Source organism: Globicephala melas, chromosome 10 (assembly GCF_963455315.2).
Source record: "Globicephala melas chromosome 10, mGloMel1.2, whole genome shotgun sequence".
Taxonomy (NCBI): Eukaryota; Metazoa; Chordata; class Mammalia; order Artiodactyla; family Delphinidae; genus Globicephala; species Globicephala melas.
The window spans coordinates 5,479,217-5,505,408 of NC_083323.1; the positions used below are offsets into that span (position 1 = coordinate 5,479,217).

The following is a 26,192-nucleotide window of genomic DNA, read 5'->3' on the forward strand; positions in this document are numbered from 1 at the left end:
TTATTTACTCAGATTATCTGACTCTAAATGGGTAAGCTTCATTTTCTCAGGAATTGTGTAAACAATTAAATTTGGTTCTGAAATACTAGCAAATTTTGGTATTACAGCTTTCGTGATTGCACCCATCCTGGATGCAGCTGACATGTAAGACTTAGTGCAGCAGTGTGGAGCGGGGAGGGGGAGTTGATGTTCACTGGGTGTAGAGTTTCAGTTTTGTAAGGTGAGCAAGTCCCAGAGATCTGTTGCACAACAGTGTGAATATATTAACATTACTGAGCTGTATATTAAAAATGGTTAAGATGGTAACTTATGTGGTTTTTTTGTTACCACAATTAAAAAAATAAAAGAATTAGTGCAGCAGCTCCAACAAGAATGACAAGGTATTATCCGCTCCACGATGTGGGACTTCTTTGTGCTCTGATCAGTTGATGTTCCATAAGTGGTGAACTAGGATAACTTCCAGGCTCATTCAGAAGGACCACTGGTCATTTTATAGGCTCTATATTCATGTTCTTGACTTAAAACCATCCACACTTGTGGAATAAGTAATCTAGGTTGAATATTCTTTGCTGAAAAACTCAACAGTTGGAAATGCTACAACTCAACAGTTGGAAAAGCTAATAATTTGAGATGAAAAGTATCATAAGTTACTTCCTTAAACATAAAAGACTAAATATTTAAACTAACTTTGGAAGATTTCTGACTTACACATGAAGCTAAATTCTCTTTATTGTTGAAGACCACGAATTACGGTGAATAGAAACTTCTCTTTCTAGTACTATGGTAGGCTACCTCCATGAAAAACACTGCCACTGAAAACTACTAAAATGATGGATAAAAGGTAAAATATTTTAATACATTACTGAGCTGTCAAGAAGGTAATTCTCAGAGGCTAAGCATGCAGTAAAAATTGGAATCCAGAGAAGGGAGCTTTCTATAAAGCCAGTTTTTACCCTGAAGGTATTGGCCAAATCTTGGTGAATTTGTGTTTCAGTTTTGTTGGCTGTTTGGAGTGAAGGGGACAAGAGTCAAAACCTGCAGGGTCTGCCCAAGGTGGAGAAACCTAAGGGAAGACCCTATACGCTCTTGTAAGGATAATCTACAAAATATAAACCTGCATGGCAGAAGGGCACAAGGAAACCTACCGGTTTCAACACTGGCATTGGGTGAATAGGGGAAAAATTGTAATCACAAGTCAATTCATGAAAATCTGTGTCTAAAATAATGTTACCTGTGTGGTCTGAAAAGTCTCAGGCTAGGAATTTACTTAAAATTTACTGGTCCTGGACTGGGTGTGCCCTTCTGTGGAGGAATACATCTACAACATAGCCCTTAAAGAAAACCACAGATAAAGTGTCACACAAAAAAACCTTGAAAACATATGAAGAGACAAAGAATGAGGACCGCAAACAAATGGAAATCATATCCAGTGGAATCAGATCTCCAAACACTTGGGATATTGGAACTATCAGATACAGAATCTAAAAGTAGTGTTTTAATATCTTTAAAGAAATGAAAGAATGGATTCAATATATGAGTGCAAAACAAGAGGCAATTGAAGAAGTACAAAATGGAACTCTTGGTATTGAAAGATACAATCATTATAGAATAAAATTCAGCAGATGGGTGAAAACAGTGGCTTCAACACAGCTGAAAAGGGCATTAGTGGAGTGGAAAATAGATCTGAAGATATTATCCAGAATGCAGCACAGAAAGAGAGAGAGATATCAAGCTTGGAGAACAGATATAAGAGACATGGGAGGAGGGAAGAGAAGGCCCAACAATACTTCTTACTGGATTTCCAGATATGTAAGAGAAAGAGTAGGACAGAGATTATATTTGAAAAGGTAATGGGTTAGACTCTCAAGCCAGATAAATAAAAAGGAATGCCTGTCTAGACATATCATGGTAGAACCGCAGAACATCAGCATCAAAGAGAAAATATTAAAGGCAGTGAGAAGAAAAAGGGAATTGACTTCACAGGAGTGACAGTTAGACTGACACTGATGTCTCAACAGTGACAATGAAAGGTATGAGATTGTGGGAAAACGTCTTCAATGCACTGAAGCTAAAATATTTGCCATCCTAGAATTTTATACTATGTTTGTAAGAATAAGGAAGAGAACTTTTTCTGTGGGAACCCCTGAGAGCCTCTCCTTTTCTTGCCATGGTATCTGCTCATCCACTGGTATCAGAGTGTTTGGAAAAGGAAGACACATCTGGCACCTTTGCCTATGGTGTTCAAGGTTACTTTTCACCTAGCTCTTGTATACTCTCTTCACACTGACTTGTATGAAAATGAGGCAGCCTGTGCATTGAATTATCTGGTCATTAGACTTGGGCTAAATCTCAGGACATTGACAGATTTGCAGCTCAAATTCCCTGAATTGGTGGTGGGGGGACTTATTATTGTGGTCACAGCATTTCCCTTGGTTCAAGAGGTCATATTTTGTATCAGCCAAAGCTTGATGCCCTTGACAACGTAGAGTGAACACAACACAGAAGAGGTATGCCGTCTGTTCTGTCCTGGCCATCTCAGCCTCACCAGAACTGTCTAATATGAGGAAGTTACTGAATGTGCTACAGTGGTTGATTAAGTTGGGAGCAACATGAAGATTAAAGAGGATATTTTGCATCAGAAGACATTTAGGACCTGGAATGCTATCAAGAAGTCTGTGCCTCTGAGTGTACGAGAGCTGGTAAGGACAAAATGTGGAACTGCTCTTGCATCTGCCATGGATGACCTCACATCATCTGTAATAATGGTAGTATCATCAATAACCCTTCAGAAACATCCAAGGAATTATTCTATTTAAAATGAGTAAACTGAACCTTTGAGATTTGCTTCTGATGGACGTGTCGAACATTTCTGCTTATGGACCAAAAGTGTTTCCCACTTCGATAATCCATGTGGCACTCAGCGCAATGCTACCTCCCTGAAGAATAACTACAGCCCTCCACGTACAAAGCAATCGAAACAGATCTTAGCAGAAGTTTTTGAAAGCTTTCTGAGCACCATCCAGAAAGATTCACGACAGAGTTCTGAAGAACTTACTGAGGAGCCTGAGAATTACGTTGAAACAAAATTCATTCACACATATGTGCAGGGTGTCAGTGCATTGTGTATAGGGCAAAGCAACAAGAATCAAAGAATTTTTCCCTGTACTTACATCCAGTTTCTTTAATTCAGCATCAATATTTCCTTCATTCAAATATCAACCTTTAGCCATATGTGGCATATATTACAACTAGGTGTCACCTGTGAAAACTTATCGTTCACTATGGCTTAGATGTGAGGTAGAACACAACCGACCTTCCTGTGTAATGTCACATTTCACACATCAACATGTAGGGCCAACTGAACTATGGAAGAGTGTGTAAAAGAAGAAAGAAACTGCATGGATCTGATTCTAAGAAGTTAAAAAAACAATACACATAAAAAGGAGACTGTGGACTGTGTCAGATACAGACTGATGCCCTATTTCCCTCCTCTCCCTTATTAGCCATTTTGTGACCATGTACTTTGCCCTCAAGTCTCAAATCTGATAAGTGAGTTTTTGCTCTCTTTTTCTATTCTAAAATCTTCCCTTGGTTACCTGATGACCGTAACCAGCTTTATTTGTCCAAGTTTCCGGGGCTTCAGAATCCTCCCTCCCTCCTCCCACGAAGTTTCTAAGTAGATCTGTTATTGCTCCGACAACGCTGAAAAAAACATTCATTCACAAGACCATGTATCGCAACATTCCTAGGCCAGGCCAGGTACCACAAATTCAAGTGGATAAAGCAAACAACAGCGGTAGAACGTCCGTCAACAGAGCAGATGTGAAGTTGACTCTAGGCAGGTAGCCTGGGTAGGTTGAGAAAAAAGGAGGAAAGAAGGCTTTTGGCCAAGAGAAGCAGGATTTGGAGGGAGAAAATTGTTTGCTACAAAGAAACAAGCAGCTAAAGGGACTCCAGTAAAGGAACCAATTCAAACAAAAGAAAAGAAGCCTTCTGCATCACATCTTGAATTTCTATGCCTCTGAAGGTCATTTCAGTGTGGACGGCGTCTTTGAATTTCTGAAGATTAAAGACATGATAGAAGTCACTGAGGAACATTTAAAAAAATAAAGACGGAGGGTGAAATACAGACATTTTAGACAAAAACTGAGACAGTTTACCTCCTACAGATCTTGACTAAAGGAAATCATAAAAGGTATGCTAAACGGCAGAAGGCAAGTGACCCTACGGTACCTGGTACACACAAGGCCCTCTGTGCCCTGGCTGGCCTCCCTGACAGGCGCTCTCTGCTCTCCTCTTTCTTCACTGTGTCCTTTTCTTGTTGCTCCCGTCTTAGGGCTTTTGACTGGTGGTTCCCCAGTGTCCGCAGCGCTTCTCCCCCAAATAAAGCTGTAGGTCACTCGGCTCACACCCATGAGGTCAACACACAAATGTGATTTTCTCATTCTAGAACGTGAGCCCCACGAGGGCAGGCAGCTTTATCAGTTTTATTTATGGATGTATCCCAAGCCCCTAGGACCATGTTTGGCACATAGTGGGTGCCTAATATATATTTGTTGAATAAGTGGATGGAAAACCAGCAATGACAACCAACGAACGACACGTACAGTCAGCAACCTGAACGACTCTCGCAGACATAATATCTAGTGAAGGAGGAAGAAACATACGAATGCTTCTGTTCATATGTGAAGTTCAAAACCAGACGAACTGAACTGTATTGTTTAGGGATACATACCTAGGTGGTAAAATTATAACAAAATAAAAGTAAATGATATCTTAAGTGCTAGGAGGAGAGGGAATATTATGATTGGAGAAGGGCAAGTGGGAGCCTCTTTTGTTTGGCTTTAATTCTTGATTTGAGTAATTGTTAAACAGGTGTTTGCCCTAATTGTAAGTAAACTGTGCATATGTACTGTATGTACTTTTCTGCGTAAAGGTTATATCTCACAATAGCAATTTAAAACTCAATGAATTTAATAAACGTATTAGACACAGCTAAAGAAATAAGTGAACTGGAAGATGGGTCAGAAAACATTAGCCAGAATGTAGCAGAGACATAAACGATGTAATTGGAGCTCTGTAAAGAGAGCAGTGAGAGATGGGACAGGTAATAGCCAAAGAAACAATGGCTGAGGATTTTCCAGAACTGATGAAAAGTGCTGTCCTGCAGATCCAAGAAGGCAAATCTCAAAGAGGATTTAAAACGGGTGGGGGCAGAACCCCAAAGACCAAGAGATCTTAAAGGCAGCCAAAGGGCAACATGTACACAAAAGTGACTTCTGAGTTGTAACAATGGGAGCCAGGTGAAGAGTGGATTAAAAACTGCGATGTGGGCTTCCCTGGTGGCGCAGTGGTTGAGAGTCCGCCTGCCGATGCAGGGGACACGGGTTCGTGCCCCGGTCTGGGAGGATCCCACATGCCGCGGAGCGGCTGGGCCCGTGAGCCATGGCCGCTGAGCCTGCGCGTCCAGAGCCTGTGCTCCGCAACGGGAGAGGCCACAACAGTGAGAGGCCCGCATACAGCAAAAAAAAATAAAAAATAAAAAAAAATAAAAACTGCGATGTGTTGGAAGAAAATCACTGCCATCCTAGAACTGTGTATCTAAAGAAAATATCTTTCACTATTTTAAATATTGAAGTAAAGACATTCTCAAACAAAAATGGATTTGGCCCCCAGCAGGTCCAGAAGAAGAAACTCTAAGGGTATACCTTAGGTAGAAGGAAAGTGATCCCAGGTGGAAGGTCTGAGATGATGCAAGAAGGGATGCTGAGGGAAGATGGCTGAACACCTGGCAAGTACAGGACACACTCATGACTGTAGGGAATACTGATGGCTTCTGGAATTTAAAAATAGGTTAGAATTAGAACACATGATAGTAGTAATATATAAATTGAGAGGAGGGACTGGAGTTAAATGTTCTGGAGTTGGTACATTGTCCAGTCGGAAGATGAAAGTTCTGATTAACTTGAGTCTTTGAAAATTATGCTGGTTGTAATTTCCAGAGCAATTACTACAAGTCTAAAAGTGGAGTGTATAATTCCCAAACTTATAGAGGCACAGAAATGGAATGATAAAAATGGTATCAACCCAAAAGAAGGCAAGAAGCAGCAGAATAGGCAGGAAAAATAGAAATCCTGAATATATCAGTAATTATAATAAATATACCATTTGAAAGACAAAGATAACAGATAGTAAAATCCACTAAGAGAAAAACCTAAACATAGTTTTATAGAAAGGTTAAAAGTGAAAGGATTTAAAAAGACATACTATTCAAATAAATACTAATCTAAAGAAAGCAGGCATCACTAAGTTAATGTCAGACAGTAGACGGGGCTCCCCTGAGGCAGATACTGAGATGGAGTTTGGGGTACACACTTCCCTGAAAAAGGAAGAGGACTGGAGCCAGACTGTGCAGAGGAGCTGCCACTGGGGCTGAGGAAGCCTTGACCAAATGCAGAGGAGGGAGGGAGGGGCTGAGGTTGGGAGGGGCGGGGCCTCCTGTGCCCCTGGGGCAGTGGCACTTCTCCATTTCTTCAGCTGATGGTGGGCACACAGCTGTACAAAGTCAGGTATGTATGATTTTTATTCCTTAAATCTTAAACATATGTTACAAATAGTGTTTTGTATCTCTTCAATACATAATTAAAACCATATTTAAAAAAAAAAGGGCTTCCCTGGTGGCGCAGTGGTTGAGAGCCCGCCTGCCGATGCAGGGGACACGGGTTCATGCCCCGGTCCGGGAAGATCCCACATGCCGCGGAGCGGCTGGGCCCGTGAGCCATGGCCGCTGAGCCTGCGCGTCCGGAGCCTGTGCTCCGCAACGGGAGAGGCCACAGCAGTGAGAGGCCCGCATACCGCAAAAAAACCCACAAACCCCCCCCCCCAAAAATCATATTAAATATATTACATTTAACACAGAATCATAAGGCTGGGTTCCTGGTTTCCTCTCTAACTTGGGCTCGGCACTTAACCCCTCTGAGCCTGTTTCCTCGTGTGTAAAATGAAGTTAATTTCTGTTTAAAGCGCTCCAGTGGCTTCCCCTTCCCCAGTGTGAAGTCCAGTCTCCTCATCACGGCCCCCGCACCATGGCGCTGGTGTCAGCCTCCATCTCTGGACTTACCCCATGTTCCTTGGCCCTGCTTGGTGGGCTCTGGCCTCTGCAGTAGCAGCCCTGGGACGTGCCAGGCTCCTGCGACCTCTGGGCTTCAAGCTGTGGCATGTTCCCTTTGCTTTGCCTGGAGAGCTTTTCCTTCGAGATGGTGGCTCCTGGCTTATTAGCTTGTGGGTCTCTATTCAAATGCCCCGTCGTCCACCCCATGCAGGAGAGTCGGCCCATCTTACCCCAGTGTCCAGCCTATCCCCACCTATCTTTACTGGCTTCAGAGCGCTTGTTATTACTTCAGCTTACATTACTTATTTCCAGTCTGTCACTGTCACTAGCATTAAGCTTCTTCAAGCCTGGGAACGGTGTCCTGCTCGACTCCACGCCCAGGCCTGAGTGTAGGAGGCACTGCGTAAATACTCTGAAGTGGCCTCTGTTGTTCTTTATCCTCACGCTAGCCCTATGGTTAGTTCCAAAGAGAGGCTGTGAAGCGGTTTATAGATACACAGGTAATGCAAAATCAAAAATAGTTAATAAAAGCGGCTGGAGGCGGGGCTGGTATAGACGCACATCCATCCTAAGCCCTTTGCAGAGGGGCTCGGTGCGCACCGCGGGGCGAGCGGGAGCCTGCAGGGGTCAGAGCACAGTGCTGCAGCCGAGTGTTAGGCGTGGCCCGTGAAGCCCGGCCACCTGGGTCTGAAGCCGGTGCCGTGGCTTCCCCACGGTGACCTCGGCTCCCCCAGCCTTCTCTGGAAAGCGGGATGGTGGTGGCCGCTAACCCATGGAGTGAGGGTCATGTGAGACGGGGCCTGGCCTTCGTGAGGGCTCTCTGCATGAAGGCCGTAATCGCTCCATTCCCACCCCACCCCAGGAGGAGTCGATGTCGTGTGTCATTTTACATATGAGGGACCCGAGACACGGAGAAGCTAAGTAACTGGCCCAAGTTCACGCTTCTGGCGGATGGCGTAAGAAAGACCTTGCATTTAAAAATACATAATTTAGAAATTCCTATAATTTTGATCTCTGTGTGTCCTATGTAAGCATTAACGTAGTTAAAACATTTTAACAAAAGATTTTTAATTGTTATCTTTAAGGGGAGGTGAGAGTGAAATGAATTGCTGTCGGACATTAAAAGAACTCGAAGTCCAAGTAGGAGAAAAGGTAATAGAGAGCTTTCAGAGTTCTTCCCCCGATCCCCACCCTTCGTCAAAAGTAATTGCTATTTTTCTGGAAAAGGCAAAACTATGGAAAATTTAAAAGTATAGTAGTTGCTAGAGGTTGAAGGGCAGAGGGTGGAGAGAGAAGATGATTTAGGTGGAAAGCAGAAGATCTTTAAGGAAGTGAAAATACTCTGTTTCATACCATAATGATGGCTACGTGTCATTATACATTTGACAAAACTCATAGAACGTACACCGAGAGTGAGCCTTAATGTAAACTAGGGACTATGGGAGATTACGCTGCATCAGTGAAGGTCCCTCAGTTGAACCAAATGTCCCAGTCTGGTTGGGGATACTGATAATGGGGGACACCATGCATGTGTGGGGACAGGAGCTATACGGGAAATTGCTGTACATTTCCCCCAATCTTGATGTGAACCTTATACTGCTCTTAAAAATAAATTCTTAATTAAAAAACCCAAAATGCCAAAAAAAAAAAAAGAAAAGTAATTGCTAGCAGAGGGAGCTGATGCAGAATGAGCTGTGTCTTGTCGTCCGCGTTCTCGTGCCTCACCCAGTAGAACTCACATGAAAGCCTGTATTCACATGACTTCGCCTGCCCAGATGGCACCCTTTTTGATGAATGACACCAGCAGAAGTCCTGGAATATTAATTACTTTTGTATTAACTTTAGATCATTATTAGTAGGGCTGCGCTTTTGGTTTTTGTCTACGACTGAGGCAGGGTTTTCTTTAGAAAGAGAAAACTACTGCTTTTCGGCAGTAAATGCCAATCAAGAGCGGCGTGGTAAAAAAAACTGGTGAAGCTCAGAGCGACACATATTTAAGAATTGAGTAATTTAGCCACGAAAGCTACTACGCGCGTTTAAAAAGGAGCATATAGCTCTGTTCCTGTTTGCCGGTCGTGGGTAGCTATCAGGGCGCACAACTAGGGAGGGAGGAGATGCTCACGGCCTTCGGGGGCTGGAATCGGACCCCTTTTTAAAATGCATTTGGGCCTGTCAGTTACACGAGCAGTTTGAGAATCATAGTTTAATTTACTTGATTCAATATGTTGGTTTGAAATGTGACAAATTTTCTTTCCTTTTTGAACTCTTCTGAGATTGTCAAACATTTCAAAATCAAAAATAGCTAGAAACCCACAAAATGTTTGTCTAAATTTCCCTGGCTTATGCCATTAACACCAGAAAATTCTTCCTAGTGTGATAATTTTTTAGCATTTTGTGCTCCTAAAAATCTACTTTCACTATAGTTTATATTAGTAGGAACCCTGGTGTCATGATTTGCTGCTTCTGTTGTGGTTCATTTGTTATTCTGTAAGAAATATGCAATATTTGTAATTGATATGTAATAGATATTATTTATGGTATATGTCTTTAATTTGTCTCTTCACAAACTTGGTTAATCATGAAGTTACCCTAGGAAAGTCAGCTGTTTATGACGATCATGCTTTCAACATAGGTGGGTCAGTAATGCAACGTTACAGTTAGGGGAGGGGAGGGACATAGGCCTAGCTTGTAAGTTACTGAAAGTGAGGCTTCGAAGAGGAAAGCTGAAGGGGAACTCCACCACTGGGCGCCCTTTCATCTCAGTCCTTTTTCATCCTGGCCTCCTTCCCATAGAAGCCCCCTCACTAAGAGTGAGTTTAAAGCAGCGCGGTTTAAACAGAAAGGTGACGGCGAGAGGCTGAGGAACGGGTGATAGAGGTAACACCTGACCACAGGGCAGCTCCGAGGCTTTCTCTGCCGTGCAGTCTGGCCAGCACAAGCTGCAGCCCCAGCTCTGCCTGCCACCCTGGCGCTGGGCAGGCAGGTGGCGTGGACGGGCTCTGCCATTTACCAGCCGGGTGGCCTTGGGCAAAGTCCTTGTCATTGGGCTTCTTCATCTGTCAGTGGGGATAAGAACACCCACCTCACAGTGCTGTTGCGTGGCTTAAAGGTATCCAGCATAAAGCACCTGGAACACTTAGGTGATGCCAGCTATCATTATTATGGTTATTACTACAGCTTCCTTTGAGGTATAGGTAGGACCTTAAATGAATGTCGTCCCTTCCCACCGACCCCAAAGTAAACAGAACAAACCAAATCCACTCCTCAGCTGCTGGCTGTGTGCAGTAGCGTGTTTCCAGCTACAACTCTGGTCCTGCAAATGGGCCACACTCAAACATTGGAGACAGAGAGGAACACCTAGCGATCAGTAAAAGAAGGCTGTCTTCAGACATACATTGTCATTGCTGGGCGATCTTCACAGTTTGGGAATGAAAGGTGCTAATTCTTTTGTTTTAAATATAAGTCCACATGGCTTATTGGAGCCAAGAATGCATGCAAATGGCTCTCTGAATTTTGGGAGCCAGACTTTGCTGAATGTGTGTGTGGTCTAGCCTTCCTAAACCAACAAGTAGTTAGCAGTTGGCACCCCAAACTGCCCGAACCCCGGGGCTTGGGTTTCCTAATTGTTTGCTTCTGCAGTGAGCTTGGTCTGGTGGCTGGCTCCTCAGCCTCGCCCTAATTCATGTGCACTTAGACCTTCCAGCACGTGTTCACATTCACGCTCCTTGTTCAGTCGAAACCGTGGGCTTCCTGAGTCTCGTTTTCTCCGTCAGTCGAGGGGAAGGCAGACTGGGTGGTCTCCGGGGCCCATCTCTCCGTCCTTTGGTGACTGTGACCTGTGGCCTCACGTGAAGAGCCTGCTGTCTGCGGCCGTGGGGCCCCAGGTGGTCCTCAGGGTGTCGTCTCAGGCTCCCGCTGGTCCTGGTTCCTGCTTTAACCTGCACTCGGATTCCACCCAGTGGGTGCTCTGAGTCTGGTGCGCAGCTCCCTTGCCCTCATCCTCTCGGCCCCGGCTTTTCCTTGTTCACAAAGAGGACTGTGCTTCCCTCTGGCTCCTCTTCTGTGCCTTCTACGGGGCGTCTCCTTGGCTGCCCTTGCGTTCTCTGGTCTTCAGGTTCCTTGCTCTCTTAATCTCCCGGGAGGCAGAGGGAGTTAGTGGGAAGGAGGCGCACCTGGCCTGAAGTCTCACCTCTGCAGCGGCCCACGGGCCATGGGCAGGTCTCCCACTGCTTTGACTTTCCTCGTCTCTGGAGGCAAGACAACAGCACTTACCCATCAGAGTGATCACAAGAATGAATGAGAATAATGTAAGTGATGCCCTTGCATACAGCAGATGCTCAGTAAATACTCGTCCCTTCCTCTACCCATCAGCGAGGGTGGTCCTCCCTGTCAGGCGCTCCTGAAACCCTTCCTGTGGTAGCTTTACCCGCCACCAGGTGGTGCCCCGTCAGCCACCGAGGTGTCTGGTCGTCCTACCCTGTGACAAGCAGAGGCCCCCAACTGAGCTAATAAGGAACGTCTCATCTCGTCTGAGAAGTCCGGAGGGAGGGCAGGTCAGGGTCTGCTCACTCGCATCTCCTCCGGTCACCGGGAGGTGGCCAGCATTCCAGGCTCGACACGCAGATGCCGGGATGTCGGATTTTTTCCAGCATGCTGTTTCTTCCGCTATGACTCTATATAAACACGGGGAAACTTCTTCCTGTGACTCACAGGCCAGGATTTTGTCCCCACCCAAACCAGTCACTGGCGGTGACATTGGCCGCTGCAAGCAGCCTGGACCAACCTTGGTCACTCCTTGGTGTGGTGGCTAGGCCCCCTCCCCTTAGGCACGGGGCCACCCAGGGGGTGGCTATCTGAACCAAATGGAAAGTGGAGGGTTTCGTTAGAAAGAGAAGGGGTTAGAGGTCAGTGGATTTGGAGAAAGCGACCGACAGTGTCTGCTTCAGCCTCGCAGCGAAAGAACCCCCGCCGGCTGGGCCTCATCCTTCGGACGCTGGTGTGATTGTTTGGATTTTGCCGTCTCTGATGACAACGAGAGCTAGCATGGAGTGAGCACTCACTAGGAGCTGCTCTCAGTGCTTTACTGTGTGTATGTCTTCAGTTGAGGCAGGTGCCCTTGTTATCCCACCTTGATATGGAGGGAAACTAGAACAGGGGCTGAGCAGTTGGGCCAAGTGTGCACAGCTGGGGGGCAGAGGAGCTGCAGTCCCCGCCTCGGCTGCTGGCTCCAGGGTCCTGGCTCTTAGCCTCAGGCCACCCTGCCTCTGGGAGGACCCCTTAGGAAAGGCGGCTGCCTGCAGCAAATGTGACTGTTTGTTGTGCCTGGAGGTGGACCCAGTGCATCGCAGAGAAGCATCTCTGCTCACGGAAGCCATATGAATGAGTGGAGGTTGTCTTCTAGCCACAGGGTCATCTCTTTGTCCGTGTAGCATCTACTTAAGATTTGGGAATTCTCTTTCCTTTTCCATCTCTGGCATCTTGCCCTCCCATGCTTCTTCCCAACTCCTCAGACGCTTATACTTCTGCCTGTCCCACAGGGCCCCAGCCCCGTCCTGGAGCCACAGCACCTTCCAAGGCCCAAGACTTAGGTTCTCCACATGCTTCAGGTGAGGAGTCTGCCAGGAAAAAAGGACCTAAAGCAAAGCTTCCATGTGTTTCCAGGTTAACAAAGTTTGGGTGTTTTTACTCTGTTTTATCTTTGTCAACTCCCCACATGAGGGTGAGGTGGAAGTAAAAGAAGAGGCTAACAAAGGAAGAGGATCTCATCCTGCCTCTGGAGGTGAGGGGATGCTCATTGTAAGCCATGTCCGGAGAATTGCCGAGACACAGGAAGCTATTCTGACATATCAGAACACTGTGTGTTTAGAAGTGTCATGACTAGTCTTCTCCCCCAACATGCAAAAAAAAAAAAAACGTTTTAAATTGAAGACTAGAATTCAAGAATGTGCCGTTCAGTTAAAGACATTAAAAAAAGGAAAATAAACAAACCCACCCAAAGCCCCAGGCTGCTTGCTCTCGTACCACACATCACTGCCCCAATCAGGGCTGTTCTTTTTAGCCTGGGAGCTGTGCTGTCAGAATACCTGGTCTGCCCAGTCAGCCGTGACTAGTGTGTCTGTTGGACGCCAAGTGACACAAGTCGTTATGGGATTACCCTGGTGCCTTGGAGTTGTGTAGATGCAGCCTTGGTCATTTCAGAAGCAATTAGTAAATAATCAGAGGTACTAAGCTGCTTGCCTGGTCGGTCATAGCTTCACAAAAGTGAAGACACAAGTGATGGGTGTATCCATTTTCTTAAATAGGTGAATTTTCTTAAAAATAAATTAAAAAAATTATTGCTTGAGGGATAAGAAACAGTTGTTAGGATCACAGCCATTTCATAAACATACCTTAACATTGGAACACCACATTAGCACAAACGAATGTATCAGAATACAGTCTGTTTGCCTAATAAAAAGACCGTGTCAAACTCAAAACGAGGCCATTTACTAAAACATACAAGCTTTTGGTTAATTCGTAATATTCTCCTAATCCCACTTTTATCATCTCTCCTCTGATGCACTTGGTATTAATTACCTATTATAGCAGGTATTTGAACACAACTTCTCTTTCGTCTGCAGAAAATATTAGCATATCGCAGAGCTGTTGGGACAGATTGTATCTGAGGCGCTTCTTCCTCTGCAGAAAAGACTATCAATCATAGCTGAGTATAGTGATTAATAATGTCACAGCTCTTATTCCTGTGTCTGTGTGCAGCTAAATGAAGAGTCGTGCTCACACTAGATCCAGAGAATTTCACAAAACAAAATAATCGGCTGCCATTTTATAAAGAAATGATATTGAAAATGCTTCTACCCCAGGACCTATTTTTGGTTGCTCTATTAGTAATTTACTGAAGACTTCATCAGGAAACTAAAGCAAAGGTTTTGTTATGTCAGAATTTATATCATTTCAGAGTAAGTTTCTCTTAAAAAAAAAATCTTCTTGCATGTGGCAAGTCAATAGTACACGTGAGATTGCAGGGTTGAGTGTTTAAAACAGTGCGGTGTCATGGGGACAGGCTGGTGGAGTGGGGGGACAGGATGGTGGTATGGGGGGCGGGATGGTGGCGTGGGGGTGACGGCATGGTGGAGTGGGGGGATGGGATGGTGGAGTGGGGGGACGGGATGGTGGGGTGGGGGATGGGATGGTGGAGTGGGGGACGGGATGGTGGAGTTGGGGGGACGGGATGGTGGAGTGGGGGGGACGGGATGGTGGAGTGGGGGGACGGGATGGTGGAGTTGGAGGGACGGGATGGTGGAGTGGGGGGACGGGATGGTGGAGTGGGGGGGACGGGATGGTGGAGTTGGGGGGATGGGATGGTGGAGTGGGGGGACGGGATGGTGGAGTTGGGGGGACGGGATGGTGGAGTGGGGGGACGGGATGGTGGAGGCTGACGCCCGTGGACTCCGCAGGCTGAGTATGCATCTGAACTGGGACACTCACTGAGTGACCCTGAGCAAACCAGTCTCTCTGAAAACTTTTTTCTCAGCTGTGAAATGGGGAAGCAATATTGCAAGATTTTTCCAATATTGTTGAGATTATTTATGAGAATAAATATAAAATGAACTTACCATAGTGCAGGGCCCGTAGAAGTTACTCAAAAAATTAGGAGTTCACATTTGGGGGAGATATGACAAATGAGCTGTTGTGTGGGAGATTAAATGGTAGTACGTGGTCATTTACGATTTAAAGCTACGAAGAGGCCTGTGTGCTGATGGCGCCCATGTTTCTATCTCCATCTTCGACCCCAGACTCACCACTGTCCACAGACCAAACCAGGGCTGCTGCTGGCCCTCCTTGCCACACCCCGAGAAGGCTTCCTCTCCGGACCTCCCTCCGTCATTCAAGCAGAAACAGGATTAGCCTTGATTCCCATCTTTCCCTTACCGGCCCCTCTCTCCAGTCCAGTCCACCGGCAAGTCCTGTTGGCTGCATCCTGTGCCGTATCCTGAGCCCATCCACCTCTCTGCATCCCCACTGCCACTGGGTCTCCACCATGTGCACTGTCAGTAACCCCTGGACTGCCCTTCCTGTTCCTGTTCTTGCGTCTTACAGTCTCCGTTTCACATGACATCAGAGCTATCTGTTCAAAACATGAGTCAGATCTCATCAGACCCCGTTGGTTAAGATGCCCTGTGGCTTCTGGTCACCTGCTGAATAAACGTCAGACAAAAACCTGGCTTTTGGCACTCAGCATGAGAGGTCTCCCCCCTGGAAATTCTTTGGACTACACTATCTAAAATTCCTCAGCACTTAGAACATCCTGAGGTTTTGTTTGTTTACTTGTTCATTACTAGGAAATACATTCCCTGGGAGTGGGCACCTTCTCTGTCCTGCTCACTGTTGGAACTTTAGTGCCTTAAACAGATCCTATGTTTTCAAACGGAACATGTTGGGCACCTAATGTGAGCTCAGTAAGTATTTACAGGATGAGTAAATAAGGCTCTGCAGGAAAGGCTCACAGTGATTGGAGTAGCCAGGAAAAGCTGGACGAGAAAGGTGAGACTGGAGCTTGACTTGGACCGTGGCTGGGCTGTCAGTGCGTGCTGAGGACGGGGCAGAGGGTGGGACTTGGGACAGCTTTCAGGATTGCAGCCTGGCGGAAGGACAGGACGCGGAGCTGAAGGCAGTGGAGATGTGGCCGGGGCGGGGACACCAACTCTGTGACGCTTCTGTGAGGAGTTCTGTTTCTCAAGGCAAGATGGAACAGAGGACAGAGCCATTTTGTTTGTTTTGTTTTGCGGTATGTGGGCCTCTCACTGCTGTGGCCTCTCCCGTTGCGGAGCACAGGCTCCGGACGCGCAGGCCCAGCGGCCATGGCCCACAGGCCCAGCCGCTCCGCGGCATGTGGGATCCTCCCGGACCGGAGCACGAACCCGCGTCCCCTGCATCGGCAGGCGGACTCTCAACCACTGCGCCACCAGGGAAGCCCCAGGACAGAGCCATTTTGAGATGCAGGCTGGAGAAGAAGGTGGAGGCATTAACCCTAAAGCGTGGGGCAAAGGGTGGTGCTGATGGTGGCAGTGCGTTGAAGGCTTCTGATGGGGGATGATGACACGAGACAGGAGGAATTTAGGAGATGGTGTCAGCAGAGTAATGGACGCACCTGATGGGAGAGCAGCTGGAATCAGGGGTACCTGTCCCCAGGCCCTGGAAGTAGTCAGCCCCTCACCATCACCATCAGCCTGCATTTGCTGAGCGCCTCTGCTGTGTGACGGATGCCATGGAGTTCCTGGGAGGGGATCGGCGTGCCCCTCCAGGTGTGCAGCTCTGTTCTATGAGTGGTCAGGGGTCGGGGTGACAGGGGCCTCAGTATTCTTGGCCTGTGGTGCCTGCGGAGGAGCTTCCATCCTCTGAGTGTGGGCTCGGTTAGAAAGAAGGAGAGATGGGAAACATTTCTCCTTGAATTGGCAGCCTTTCTAAAGCCCTAGGTATTTAGACGTGGGGCCTGTTTTCATAGCTGTGTCTGAAGCTCAGTGAGTAGCTAGAATTTCTTATTAGACGACTTTAAGCTACTTGTGGCAGGTGGGCATTTTAAAAATGAAAATCAAATGTAGGGGGAGGTACCTGTGGCCTGTGGTATATAGAACAGGAAGTTTCCCTTTTCACTGTGGCTGCAAGGAAACCCCAAATCAGATTTTTGGATTTTTGCTGTCATAGCAACTCTGACTTTTAGGTTGCTGTAGCTCTTTTTTAGTCTGCTCCCTGTTCCTCTGTTTTTGTGGGTCTCCGTTAGATGTCTTTTTATGTGAACTTATTCAGTCTGTGGTAAAGGCAGGGTTTGCATCTGTTCAATGCTTCAAGGCCTACTCCTCGGCCTGGGGGGTCAGCACCGGAGCCGGGAGCGGAAGTCAGCCCCTTTGTGAAAGGGGAGCAGCGCCAGCTCCGCTCCTTCCACACGGCGTCGCCAGATTGAAAGTTTGTGTTTATGAGGTTCTGAATGTAGTCTCATTTTTCCCTATCTGGTTTGGACCATCTCTACCAGCTGGTAAATAGGAAATGTTCACGGTAGGAAGCCAATACTCTGCAGAGTGTAAACAGATGGAATCGATATAAAGTGATAAGTTAGACTGCTGTTGAGACTACAGAGCCAAAACCAAGAACGTAACAGTCAGGCTACTCACTCCGTTCCAGTTCATTTAGTCCTGAATAGCGCTTCATATCTGCACAGCTGTGTTGTTCTTTTTCTCCCCCTTCCTTTCTTCTGGGTTGATAATGACAATTTCAAAGAAAAACTTTAATTAAAGATTTTATACGAAATAACCAAAAGTAGAATAATAAGGAAAATGAGCATTGATGTGTTTATTGTAAGAGAAATCCTTTTTCTTGGCTTCAGTTTTTAAAATGTACTCCTTAAATTTAAAATGAGTTTAGTCTTGGTGACAGAAAGGTGCCAGACTGACAGCAGTGGCTGCCGAACCCTGCGTTTTGCTGTGGAGCCAAGACAGAGGGGCGGCCAGAGGCCCCCTCCCCTGCGTCTCAGTCCGCAGGCAGGCGGGTGGGCTGCCGTCCCCGACCCCCTGCTGCTAGAAACCAGGTGAGGAAGGTGGCTCCAGGTGAGGAGGGAACAGAAAACAGCGAATCGGGAGCTAATTTGGATAGCATGGTGCAGGTTGCCCTCTGGCCCGAGGAAGGTTTGCCTTCCCCCGGGAGGGGCCCCACCAGAGCCAGGCCTGGAGAGGGGGAATTCTGGGCTCCAGGGAGGAAACCTTAGGCCTTTTCTCACCTCCTTTCAGGTCTGGGTGGTCATATTTATTTGGGTTCACAGCTTTCCTTCCTGGAGCTCCCAGTGCTATAAAAAATTTTAAACAAAGAACTATAGAGTAAGAATCACATCCACTGTTAGCAGTTTATTGAACCATCTGAACTCAGTGGGGTACAAACATGAGACAGTTTGATTCTTTGCTTCTTACGCGGGCGTGGGCGTATCTGCCTTCCTCGTCCCCGAAGGCTGTCTTGGCAGATCCCACGGCTCTCTGGTCATGTTCAGGTAGAACAAGCCCAGCGTAGCCTAGTCCAGTTTTAAACCCGGAGCTCAGATGCAGCTCAGCTGGCCGCTCCTCCCTCCTTCCAGCTCCACGGGCCCCGGGGGGAGGGGGAGGGCCAGGGGGGCTGCCGGCTCGTTGGCGACTCTTTCCCTCCTTCTGCTTCCTTCCTCCCCGGTTCGTGGGATCCGTGATGAGGGCTGAGGAAGGGGAGCTGGCCTCCTTCCCCCTTCACTGGTGTGCTCTGTGGGGAGCAGGTAAAGGCTGCTCTCATGGGGCACATGGGGAGTTACTAGGACAGTGCTTTGGCGGCCTCTGAACTCGGTGGTTTTCTGGTGACGAGCAGCTCTGGCCTAATGCCCCTGCACCTCCTCAGCCCTCTTGCCGGTGGTCCATCTCGCCTTCTCATGCTGTGTGTTGTCCCCTCACTTGAGAAGCAGCTCTGGGAGCAGGACATCTCAAGCCTTTTGCCTTTTTCTTTTGAAAAAACTTTTAATACAAGTTTTAAAGGTTACTTTCCACTTACAGTTATTACAAAATATGGGCTATTTTCCTGTGTCGTACAATATGTCCTTGAGCCTCTCTTACACCCAATAGTTTGTACCTCCCACTTCCCTATCCCTGTGTTGCCCCTCCCCCTCCCCACTGGTAACCACTAGTTTGTTCTCTATATTTGTGAGTCTGCTTCTTTTTTGCTATATTCACAAGTTTGTTGTATTTTTTAGATTGCACATGTAAGCGATATTGTACAGTATTTGTCTTTCTCTATTTGACTTATTTCACTTAGCATAATGCCCTCCAAATCCATCCATGTTGCTGCAGATGGCAAAATTTCGTTCTTTTTAATGGCTGAGTAGTATTCCATTGTATATATTGTATATACCACACCTTCTTTAGCCACTCATCTGTTGATGGATACTTAGGTTCCTCCCATATCTTGGCAATTATAAATAATGCTGCTATGAACACTGGGGTGCGTGTATCTTTTCAAATTAGTGTTTTTGGTTTTTTTGGGTTATATACCAAGGAATGGAATTACTGCGTCATATGGTAGTTCTATTTCTTTTCTTTTTTTTTTTTTTTTGAGAAACCTCCATACTGTTTTCCACAGTGCACCAATTTACATTCCCACCAACAATGGGAGAGTTCACTTTTCTCCACATCCTCAGCAACATTTTTTATTTGTGTTCTTTTTGATGATAGCCATTCTGACAGGTGTGAGGTGATTTCTCATTGTGGGTTTGATTTGCATTTCCCTGCTGATTAGCGATGTTGAGCATCTTTTTATGTGCCTGTTGGCCATCTGCATTTCCTCTTTGGAAAAATGCCTACTCAATTCTTCTGCCCATTTTTTAATCGGGTTGTTTGTTTTTTTGATGTTGAGCTGTATGAGCTGTTTATGTATGTTGGATATTAATCTCTTATCAGTCATATCATTTGCAAATATTTTCTCCCATTCAGTAGGTTGTCTTTTTGTTTTGTTGATGGTTTCCTTTGCTGTGCAAAAGCTTTTAAGTTTAATTAGGTCCCAGTTGTTTATTTTTGCTTTTATTTCCTTTGCTTTAGGAGATGGATCCAAAAAATATTGCTGCAATTTATGTCAGTGAGTGTTCTGCCTATGATTTCCTCAAGGAGTTTTATAGCATCCAGTCTTACATTTAGGTCTTTAATCTATTTTGAGTTTATTTTTGTATATGGTGTTAGAGAATGTTCTAATTTCATTCTTTTAAATGTAACTGTCCAGTTTTCCCAGCACCACTTATTGAAGAGACAGTCTTTTCTCCACTGTATATTCTTGCCTCTTTTGTCATAGATTGACCATAAGTGTGTGGGTTTATTTCAGGGCTCTCTCTCCTGTTCCATTGATCTATCAGTCTGTTTTTGTGTCAGTACCATACTGTTTTGTTTACTGTAGCTTTGTAGTATAGTCTGAAGTCAGGGAGTATGATTCCTCCAGTTCTGTTCTTCTTTCTCAAGACTGTTTGAGGGTCATTTGTGTTTCCATACAAATTTTAAAATTATTTGTTCTAGTTCTGTGAAAAATGCCATTGGTATTTTGATAGGGATTGCATTGAATCTGTAGATTGCCTTGGGTAGTATGGTCATTTTAACAATATTGCTTCTTCCAATCCAAGAACATGGTATATCTTTCCATCTGTTTGTGTCATCTTCAGTTTCTTTCATCAGTGTCTTATAGTTTTTGGAGTACAGGTCTTTTGCCTCCTGAGATAGGTTTATTCCTAGGTATTTTATTCTTTTTGATGTGATGGTAAGTGGGGTTGTTTCCTTAATTTCTCTTTCTGATACTTCGTTGTTAGCCTTCTACCTTTCTTGTTCTCCACTTAACTCATGGAAAATTCACGTGTCCTGTCCATGCCAATAATAGGCGTGCAGACCACTCTAATCTTCCCCTCCTGCTCTGCTATTTCTGTTCAATTCTCAGTTTCTTCCCCCAGGAAGGTGTAGAGCAGATCACTGTGTCCACAGAAATGACATGCCTATCTGCCGTTCTGCAGGCACCAGTCCTGTCTGTACAAGGATTTCATTGGCTCACCAAAGCTTCTTCCCCATGAATGCTGCAATCAATCACCCATCCATCCATCTGTTCATCCGTTCATCCATCTATCACTTATCCATGCATGCATACATCCATCTATCCCTCCATCTGTCCATCCATCCTTCCTTCTGTCCATTTGTCCATCCGTCATCCGTCTATCCATCCACCCACCCATCCACCCACCCATCCACCCATCCACCCATCCATCCATCCATCCACCCATCCATCCATCCATCCATCCATCCATCCATCCATCATCCATACATTCGTCCACTTAACACTTATTCGTTGATCCAGGCCCTGTTCTTGGCCCTGGACTCCTGTCCACTCAAGACTTTCTGGAAGACGTAGAGGCGCTGGCTGGTGTGGGGGATTAGTGCTGGTTCTGCCAGTTACTGTTCTCCAGCATGTGTGTGTAGCTATCTGGCTATTTATATCTTTGTCCTCAGCCTTTGGTCCTGATCAGCAATTCCTATCAGACCTCCATCTATTGAGTATGTTCCCTGGGAGGTACCTGCACACATGAGCTCATTTCTTTTTTTTTTTTTTTTAATAAATTTTGATGAAATTCTACTATATCTACCCATTTTTCTTTCTTTCTTTCTTATAAATTTATTTATTTATTTATATTTTACTTTTGGCTGCGTTGGGTCTTTGTTGCTGCACGCGGGCTTTCTCTAGTTGTGGCGAGCGGGGGCTACCCTTCGTTGCGGTGCGCAGGCTTCTCATTGCGGTGGCTTCTCTTGTTGCGGAGCACGGGCTCTAGGCGTACGGGCTTCAGTAGTTGTGGCACGCCGGCTCAGTAGTTATGGCTCGTGGGCTCTAGAGCGCAGGCTCAGTAGTTGTGGCGCACGGGCTTAGTTGCTCCGCGGCATGTGGGATCTTCCCAGACCAAGGACTGAACCAGTGTCCCCTGCATTGGCAGGCGGATTCTTAACCACTGCGCTGCCAGGGAAGTCCACGTGAGCTCATTTTACCTGCACACGCTGATACAGTGCCCTTCTTCTTTCCCATTTAACAGATGAGGAAACTGAAGTTAGGAAGAGTCAGGTCACTGTTCCAAGGTTACCCAAACGATGGCAGCCCGGGGTACTTTCTGTAGTTTTCTGTATCTGGAGGAGGTTTCTGTTCCCTACTCCCTCCCTGGCTTTACTCTTCAGGACAGATATTCTCTGCTCCATGTAGTAACACTTGTGAGTCTGCCCTCCATGAATTCATCTAAATCTTTTGGGGAAAGTTTTAATTTAATTTTGCTCCTATCACTTCCTTTTCAGTAATCACTTCCTCCTTTTGTACTCCTGTGTGAAACGGGGCTTTTTTTCCTTTCTTGAAATGTTAGGTGAGCGAGTCCTGGTTTATGTAGCCATACTTCAGAACTTTTAGGCTTTGTAGCCTGCTTTTTCCTAGCCCTGCTGTCCAGACGGAAGAAGCGAACCTTTTAATGCATCTTCACTGTGGTTCGCTTCCCTAGGTTGCTTGGTTCTGAATCATCCCCAGGGCTCAGTCATCTCTCCATATGGGGGCTCTGAGGACAAGAAGAGGGTCAGATGCTGCCCTTCTTGCAGGGTCTGTGGTGCTGCAGGGGGAGCCTGGAGGCTGTGGGGGCCTGGTGTGCAGCGGGGAGCTGGGGGGTCTAGCAGGGGACGGGGAAGGGCGGAGCACTCCTAAGCCTAGCGCAGGGCTCAGAGCATGGGTCAGGGGCAGGTGGCGGGGAAGAGAAGACTTGAGGGCAGGTCTTCAGAGGGCCTCAGGCCATTTCCTGGCTCTCGAGCCTTAACGTCATAATTAGCTATTGTTTTGGTTTTCTTTTTAAATCCTCATTGCTTCTGTGTTTGTGCACCTGAAGCTGCATGACACCTACCACCCACTCAGATATCTGGGGTTGCATGGGAGGGAGTGGAACAGGGGTTGTGAACTTTTTCTGTGAATATGGTAAATATTTGTATTTTGGCCGGCCAGACTGCTCAGTCTGACTACTCAGCTCTGCCCCTGTAGGGGAAACAGCCCGAGGCAACTTATTTACATAAATGAACGGGGCGTGGCTGGGCGCCAATAAAATTTACTTTTGGATCCTGAAATTTGAAACTCAGATAACTTTCACGCGTCACAAAATTATCCTTCTTTTGATTTTTTTCAACCGTTTAAAAATGTAAAAGCCATTCTCAGCTTGCAGGCATATAAAAACAGGCAGCAGGCAGGAGTTTGCATCACCTGGAACGCAGGAAAGGGAGCTCGGCCACCACAGGCGCTGGAGCCGGGCCAGGAGAGCACCTTTCTCAAGCTGGTCTCTGGGCCCTCACAGGGCAAGACCACGCTTTCCTTTCTGAGAAGCTGGATTTGGGAGGGGGCCCCTTTCCTCCCGTGGGCTGTACAGCATTTCTCCTCTCTCCGTGGATTTGGCCCTCTCTGAGCCCTCCTCCCGAGAAGCAGTGGGGAAGTGAAGGGGGATGGAGCTCCTGGAGAGCAGATGCCAGACAGGGAGTAGGGAGGTCCCCTCCTGCAGGGGAGGAGCTGGGTACCACTTTCAGGCAGGAATTCACCAAAATGTCAAGATGGAGGTCAGGGGGCCAGTGTCGGGATGGAAGTGCAGTCAGAAGAGCAGGAGAGACGGCGCCAGCTCCTGCCCCGGAGCGGACGGGAAGGCGTTTGGGCAGCAACACGGCTGTAAACTCACTGTGCAAATATTTATGAGCATCCACTCTGTCCAGGGACTGTTGTAAGCCTAAGGATACAGCAGCAAATGAAACCAAATCCCCTTGCGTGGCGTTTACATTTCAATGGAAGAAGAAAGACAATAAACAGACACAGAAATATGCAATGTGCAGGTGTGGGTGAACGCGAAGGAGAAAAGGGACGAGGATGCGTTTTTGCGCAGGTCATCGGGAAGGCCTCTCGGGGCAGGTGGCACATGACCGAGACCTGAATGAGGGCCTCAGGGAGCCGTCCAGCGGAGGGAGCCAGACGTGCAGAAGCCTTGATGGCTGAGCGCGCCCGGTGTGTGTGAGAACGCGCAGGGAGGCCTGTGTGGCTGGAGCAGGAAAGGGCCAGGGGACTTGGCGGGTGAGGTCAGGAGGTGGGGGGGTCAGATCGTCCAGGGCTCTGGGCGTGGTGAAGAGACCCCGGAGGGCTTGGGAAGCGAGGGAGCTCAGTGTGGCTGGAGCCCAGGGCCTTGCTGGGTGAGAGCTGGGGCTGGGGTGGAAGGAACAGGAGGCTCAGAGCCGGTGGCTCTAAACGCACACGTGTCCCAGTTGGAGCCAAATGGCAGACGTTGGGCTGGCCCAGAGAGGAGCCGGATGCTGCCCACACCATCCCGATTTCTCTCTCTGCGTTTCCTCTCCCACCTCTTCTCCCTTTTCAAGGGAGAGGGAAGCGGGGCGAGGCAGGGGCAGGTCCTTTTACTCCTTTGTGTTTTTCTTCTTTCCCGTCACCGTCACGGGGAGGACAAGTCTTCACACCACGGCCCTAACTCTGGTGCCTCTGATAAGCCTCACCATCTGCAGCTCCATCTAGATCTTGCCAAACTTCAGTCTGACAAATGATAAGAAACTTGGAGACATACCTCTGGTGGGTGTGAGCTCTGTGCCAGATTTGCTGCTTCCCTGCTTTCCACGCTGGGTCCATCTGGGTTACTTTGGGTTTTAAAAAAGCGCATCGCCTCATGTGCTCCCAGAAGAGGTGAATCAGGGTTTGGCAGCAGACGAGGTACCGAGGGGTTTTTTTTGGCCACGGGCACAAGTGCTCTCTGTGGCTGGGGCCCTGTGCTTTTAGACAAAGTGGTGGAGCTGAGGGTGGACGTGCACGAGCGGTTTCGCTCCAGCTCATGCTCTCCCGGCTCTTCCTTGCTTGGTCTTCCTGGTTTTGAATATTAAGCTCGTTTCAGCCAATGCTCTCTAGTCGGTGGGAGTGGGAGATGTGTATACGGTTCAGCACAGGGCCTTGCAAACATCCAGTTCACATTTGTTCAATTACCATATTATTGTAATCTTTATTACATTGAATGTAATCATTGTTACATTCAGGATAGGCCCCGAGGAGGTGTGTGTTCGTCAACATATAACAAGGCTTCCTCAGAGTGTGGCTTTTTTCCAGGCAGGTGAAAAGAAGATGGATTCACTCATTCATTTACTCAAGCACATGCTTACTGAGCATGTACACTCTGCCAGAGGCTGTTCTAGACCCTGGCGTGAAGCAGTGAACAGAGCCCCGCTCTCAGGGAGCACACTTGCCAGAGGGAGAGACAGACAGTAAAGATGAGCATGAAGTTCGTTGGTGAGAAGTACCCTGCAGATGCGTGCTGCGGGTGGGATCAGGAAAGGCCTTTTGGATCAGATGACATCTGGACCAAGACCTGCGGGAAGTGAGGGCAGAGCCAGTGGGCGTCTGGGGAAGAAGTTTCCAGACAGAAGGAACAGCGAATGCAAAGGCCTTGAGGCAGGAGGTGCCTGGCTGGCACCCACGAGAAGCAGAGAGACCGTTTCGTGGCCCGAAGGCAGTGAGCCAGCGGGCGGCTGGGGGGATGGAGAGCCGGCAGGAGCCGGTCTGCGGGGCTCTGGCCTTTGACCTGGAGGGGACGAGAGCGACTGGAGGGCGTGCTCAGCCTTAGCTACACAGAACCCTGGCTGCTGTTGGAACCTCAGCTGTGGGGTCGGGCGTGGACACTGGGGGCCCAAGTGGGAAGCCGTCGCACCAGCCCAGGCAGTAGGGTGTGAGGCGGAGAGACTGGGCTGGGTTCTGGAAACGTTCTGAAGCTAGGGCCGCTGGGCTCTCGGGCTGGCCCGGACGTGGGATGTGAGTGAAGAATCTGGCGGGAAGGCCCGGCCACGGTGGGACGGGGCGGAGCTGGGCGTCTGCTGGCCTCTAGAGCTGGACGTCCTGACTGGGGCTCCGAGAAGGAGCCAGGGCTGGAGACAGACACTGAGAGGCCTCAGCTGCTCATTAAGGCTACAGGCCTGGGCCGCCCGGGACGGAGTGTGCTTAGACAAGCCAGGAGACCTGAGGCCCGAGTCCGCAGGTGCCCAGAGCTCAGAGGCCGGGAGATGAGGAGGGACCAGCAGGGACCAGGCCAAGCCCGAGCCAGAAAGCCGAGGAGAACCCGAGGCGGGAGTGTCGAAGCCGGGGGGGAGGCCTACGTCCAGGAAGAAGGGGCGGTGAGCTGGGAGGAGGTGCTGCAGAGACAGCAAGATGGGCGCCCAGGAGCCGCTGGGCCTGGCAAGGTCGCCCTGACAAGGTCACAGTTTCTGTGCAGCGGTGCGGACAGAACTGATCGGGTGTGTGGGGAGATAGGCTGGAGACAGGGCGCACAGACAGCTTTCGAGGGGGGATTTCTGCAAAAGGGAAGGAGTGGCTGGGGGCAGGGGCGAGGCGGGGTGAGGAGGGAGGGCTCACCTCTCAGATGGTTCGTCATCGTGGACACGAGCTCAGAGCTGGGCACAGCGGGGCACAAGCAGTTCCTGATGGGCGCGAGAGCGGCGGTGGCCCGGCGCAGGACCGGAGGCCA

The 26,192-nt window shown here is 47.9% G+C and overlaps 1 protein-coding gene across 1 annotated transcript in view; it reads left to right on the forward strand.

Annotated features, from left to right (window-relative positions):
* LOC115852690 (EF-hand calcium-binding domain-containing protein 6-like) overlaps positions 1-26,192 on the forward strand; it is an 89,120-nt gene that overhangs the window by 44,889 nt on the left and 18,039 nt on the right. Inside the window, 1 exon segment of the mRNA XM_070046462.1 lies at positions 8,197-8,263. Within this exon segment, the coding sequence (XP_069902563.1) occupies positions 8,213-8,263 (51 nt within the window). The 5' untranslated portion in view covers positions 8,197-8,212.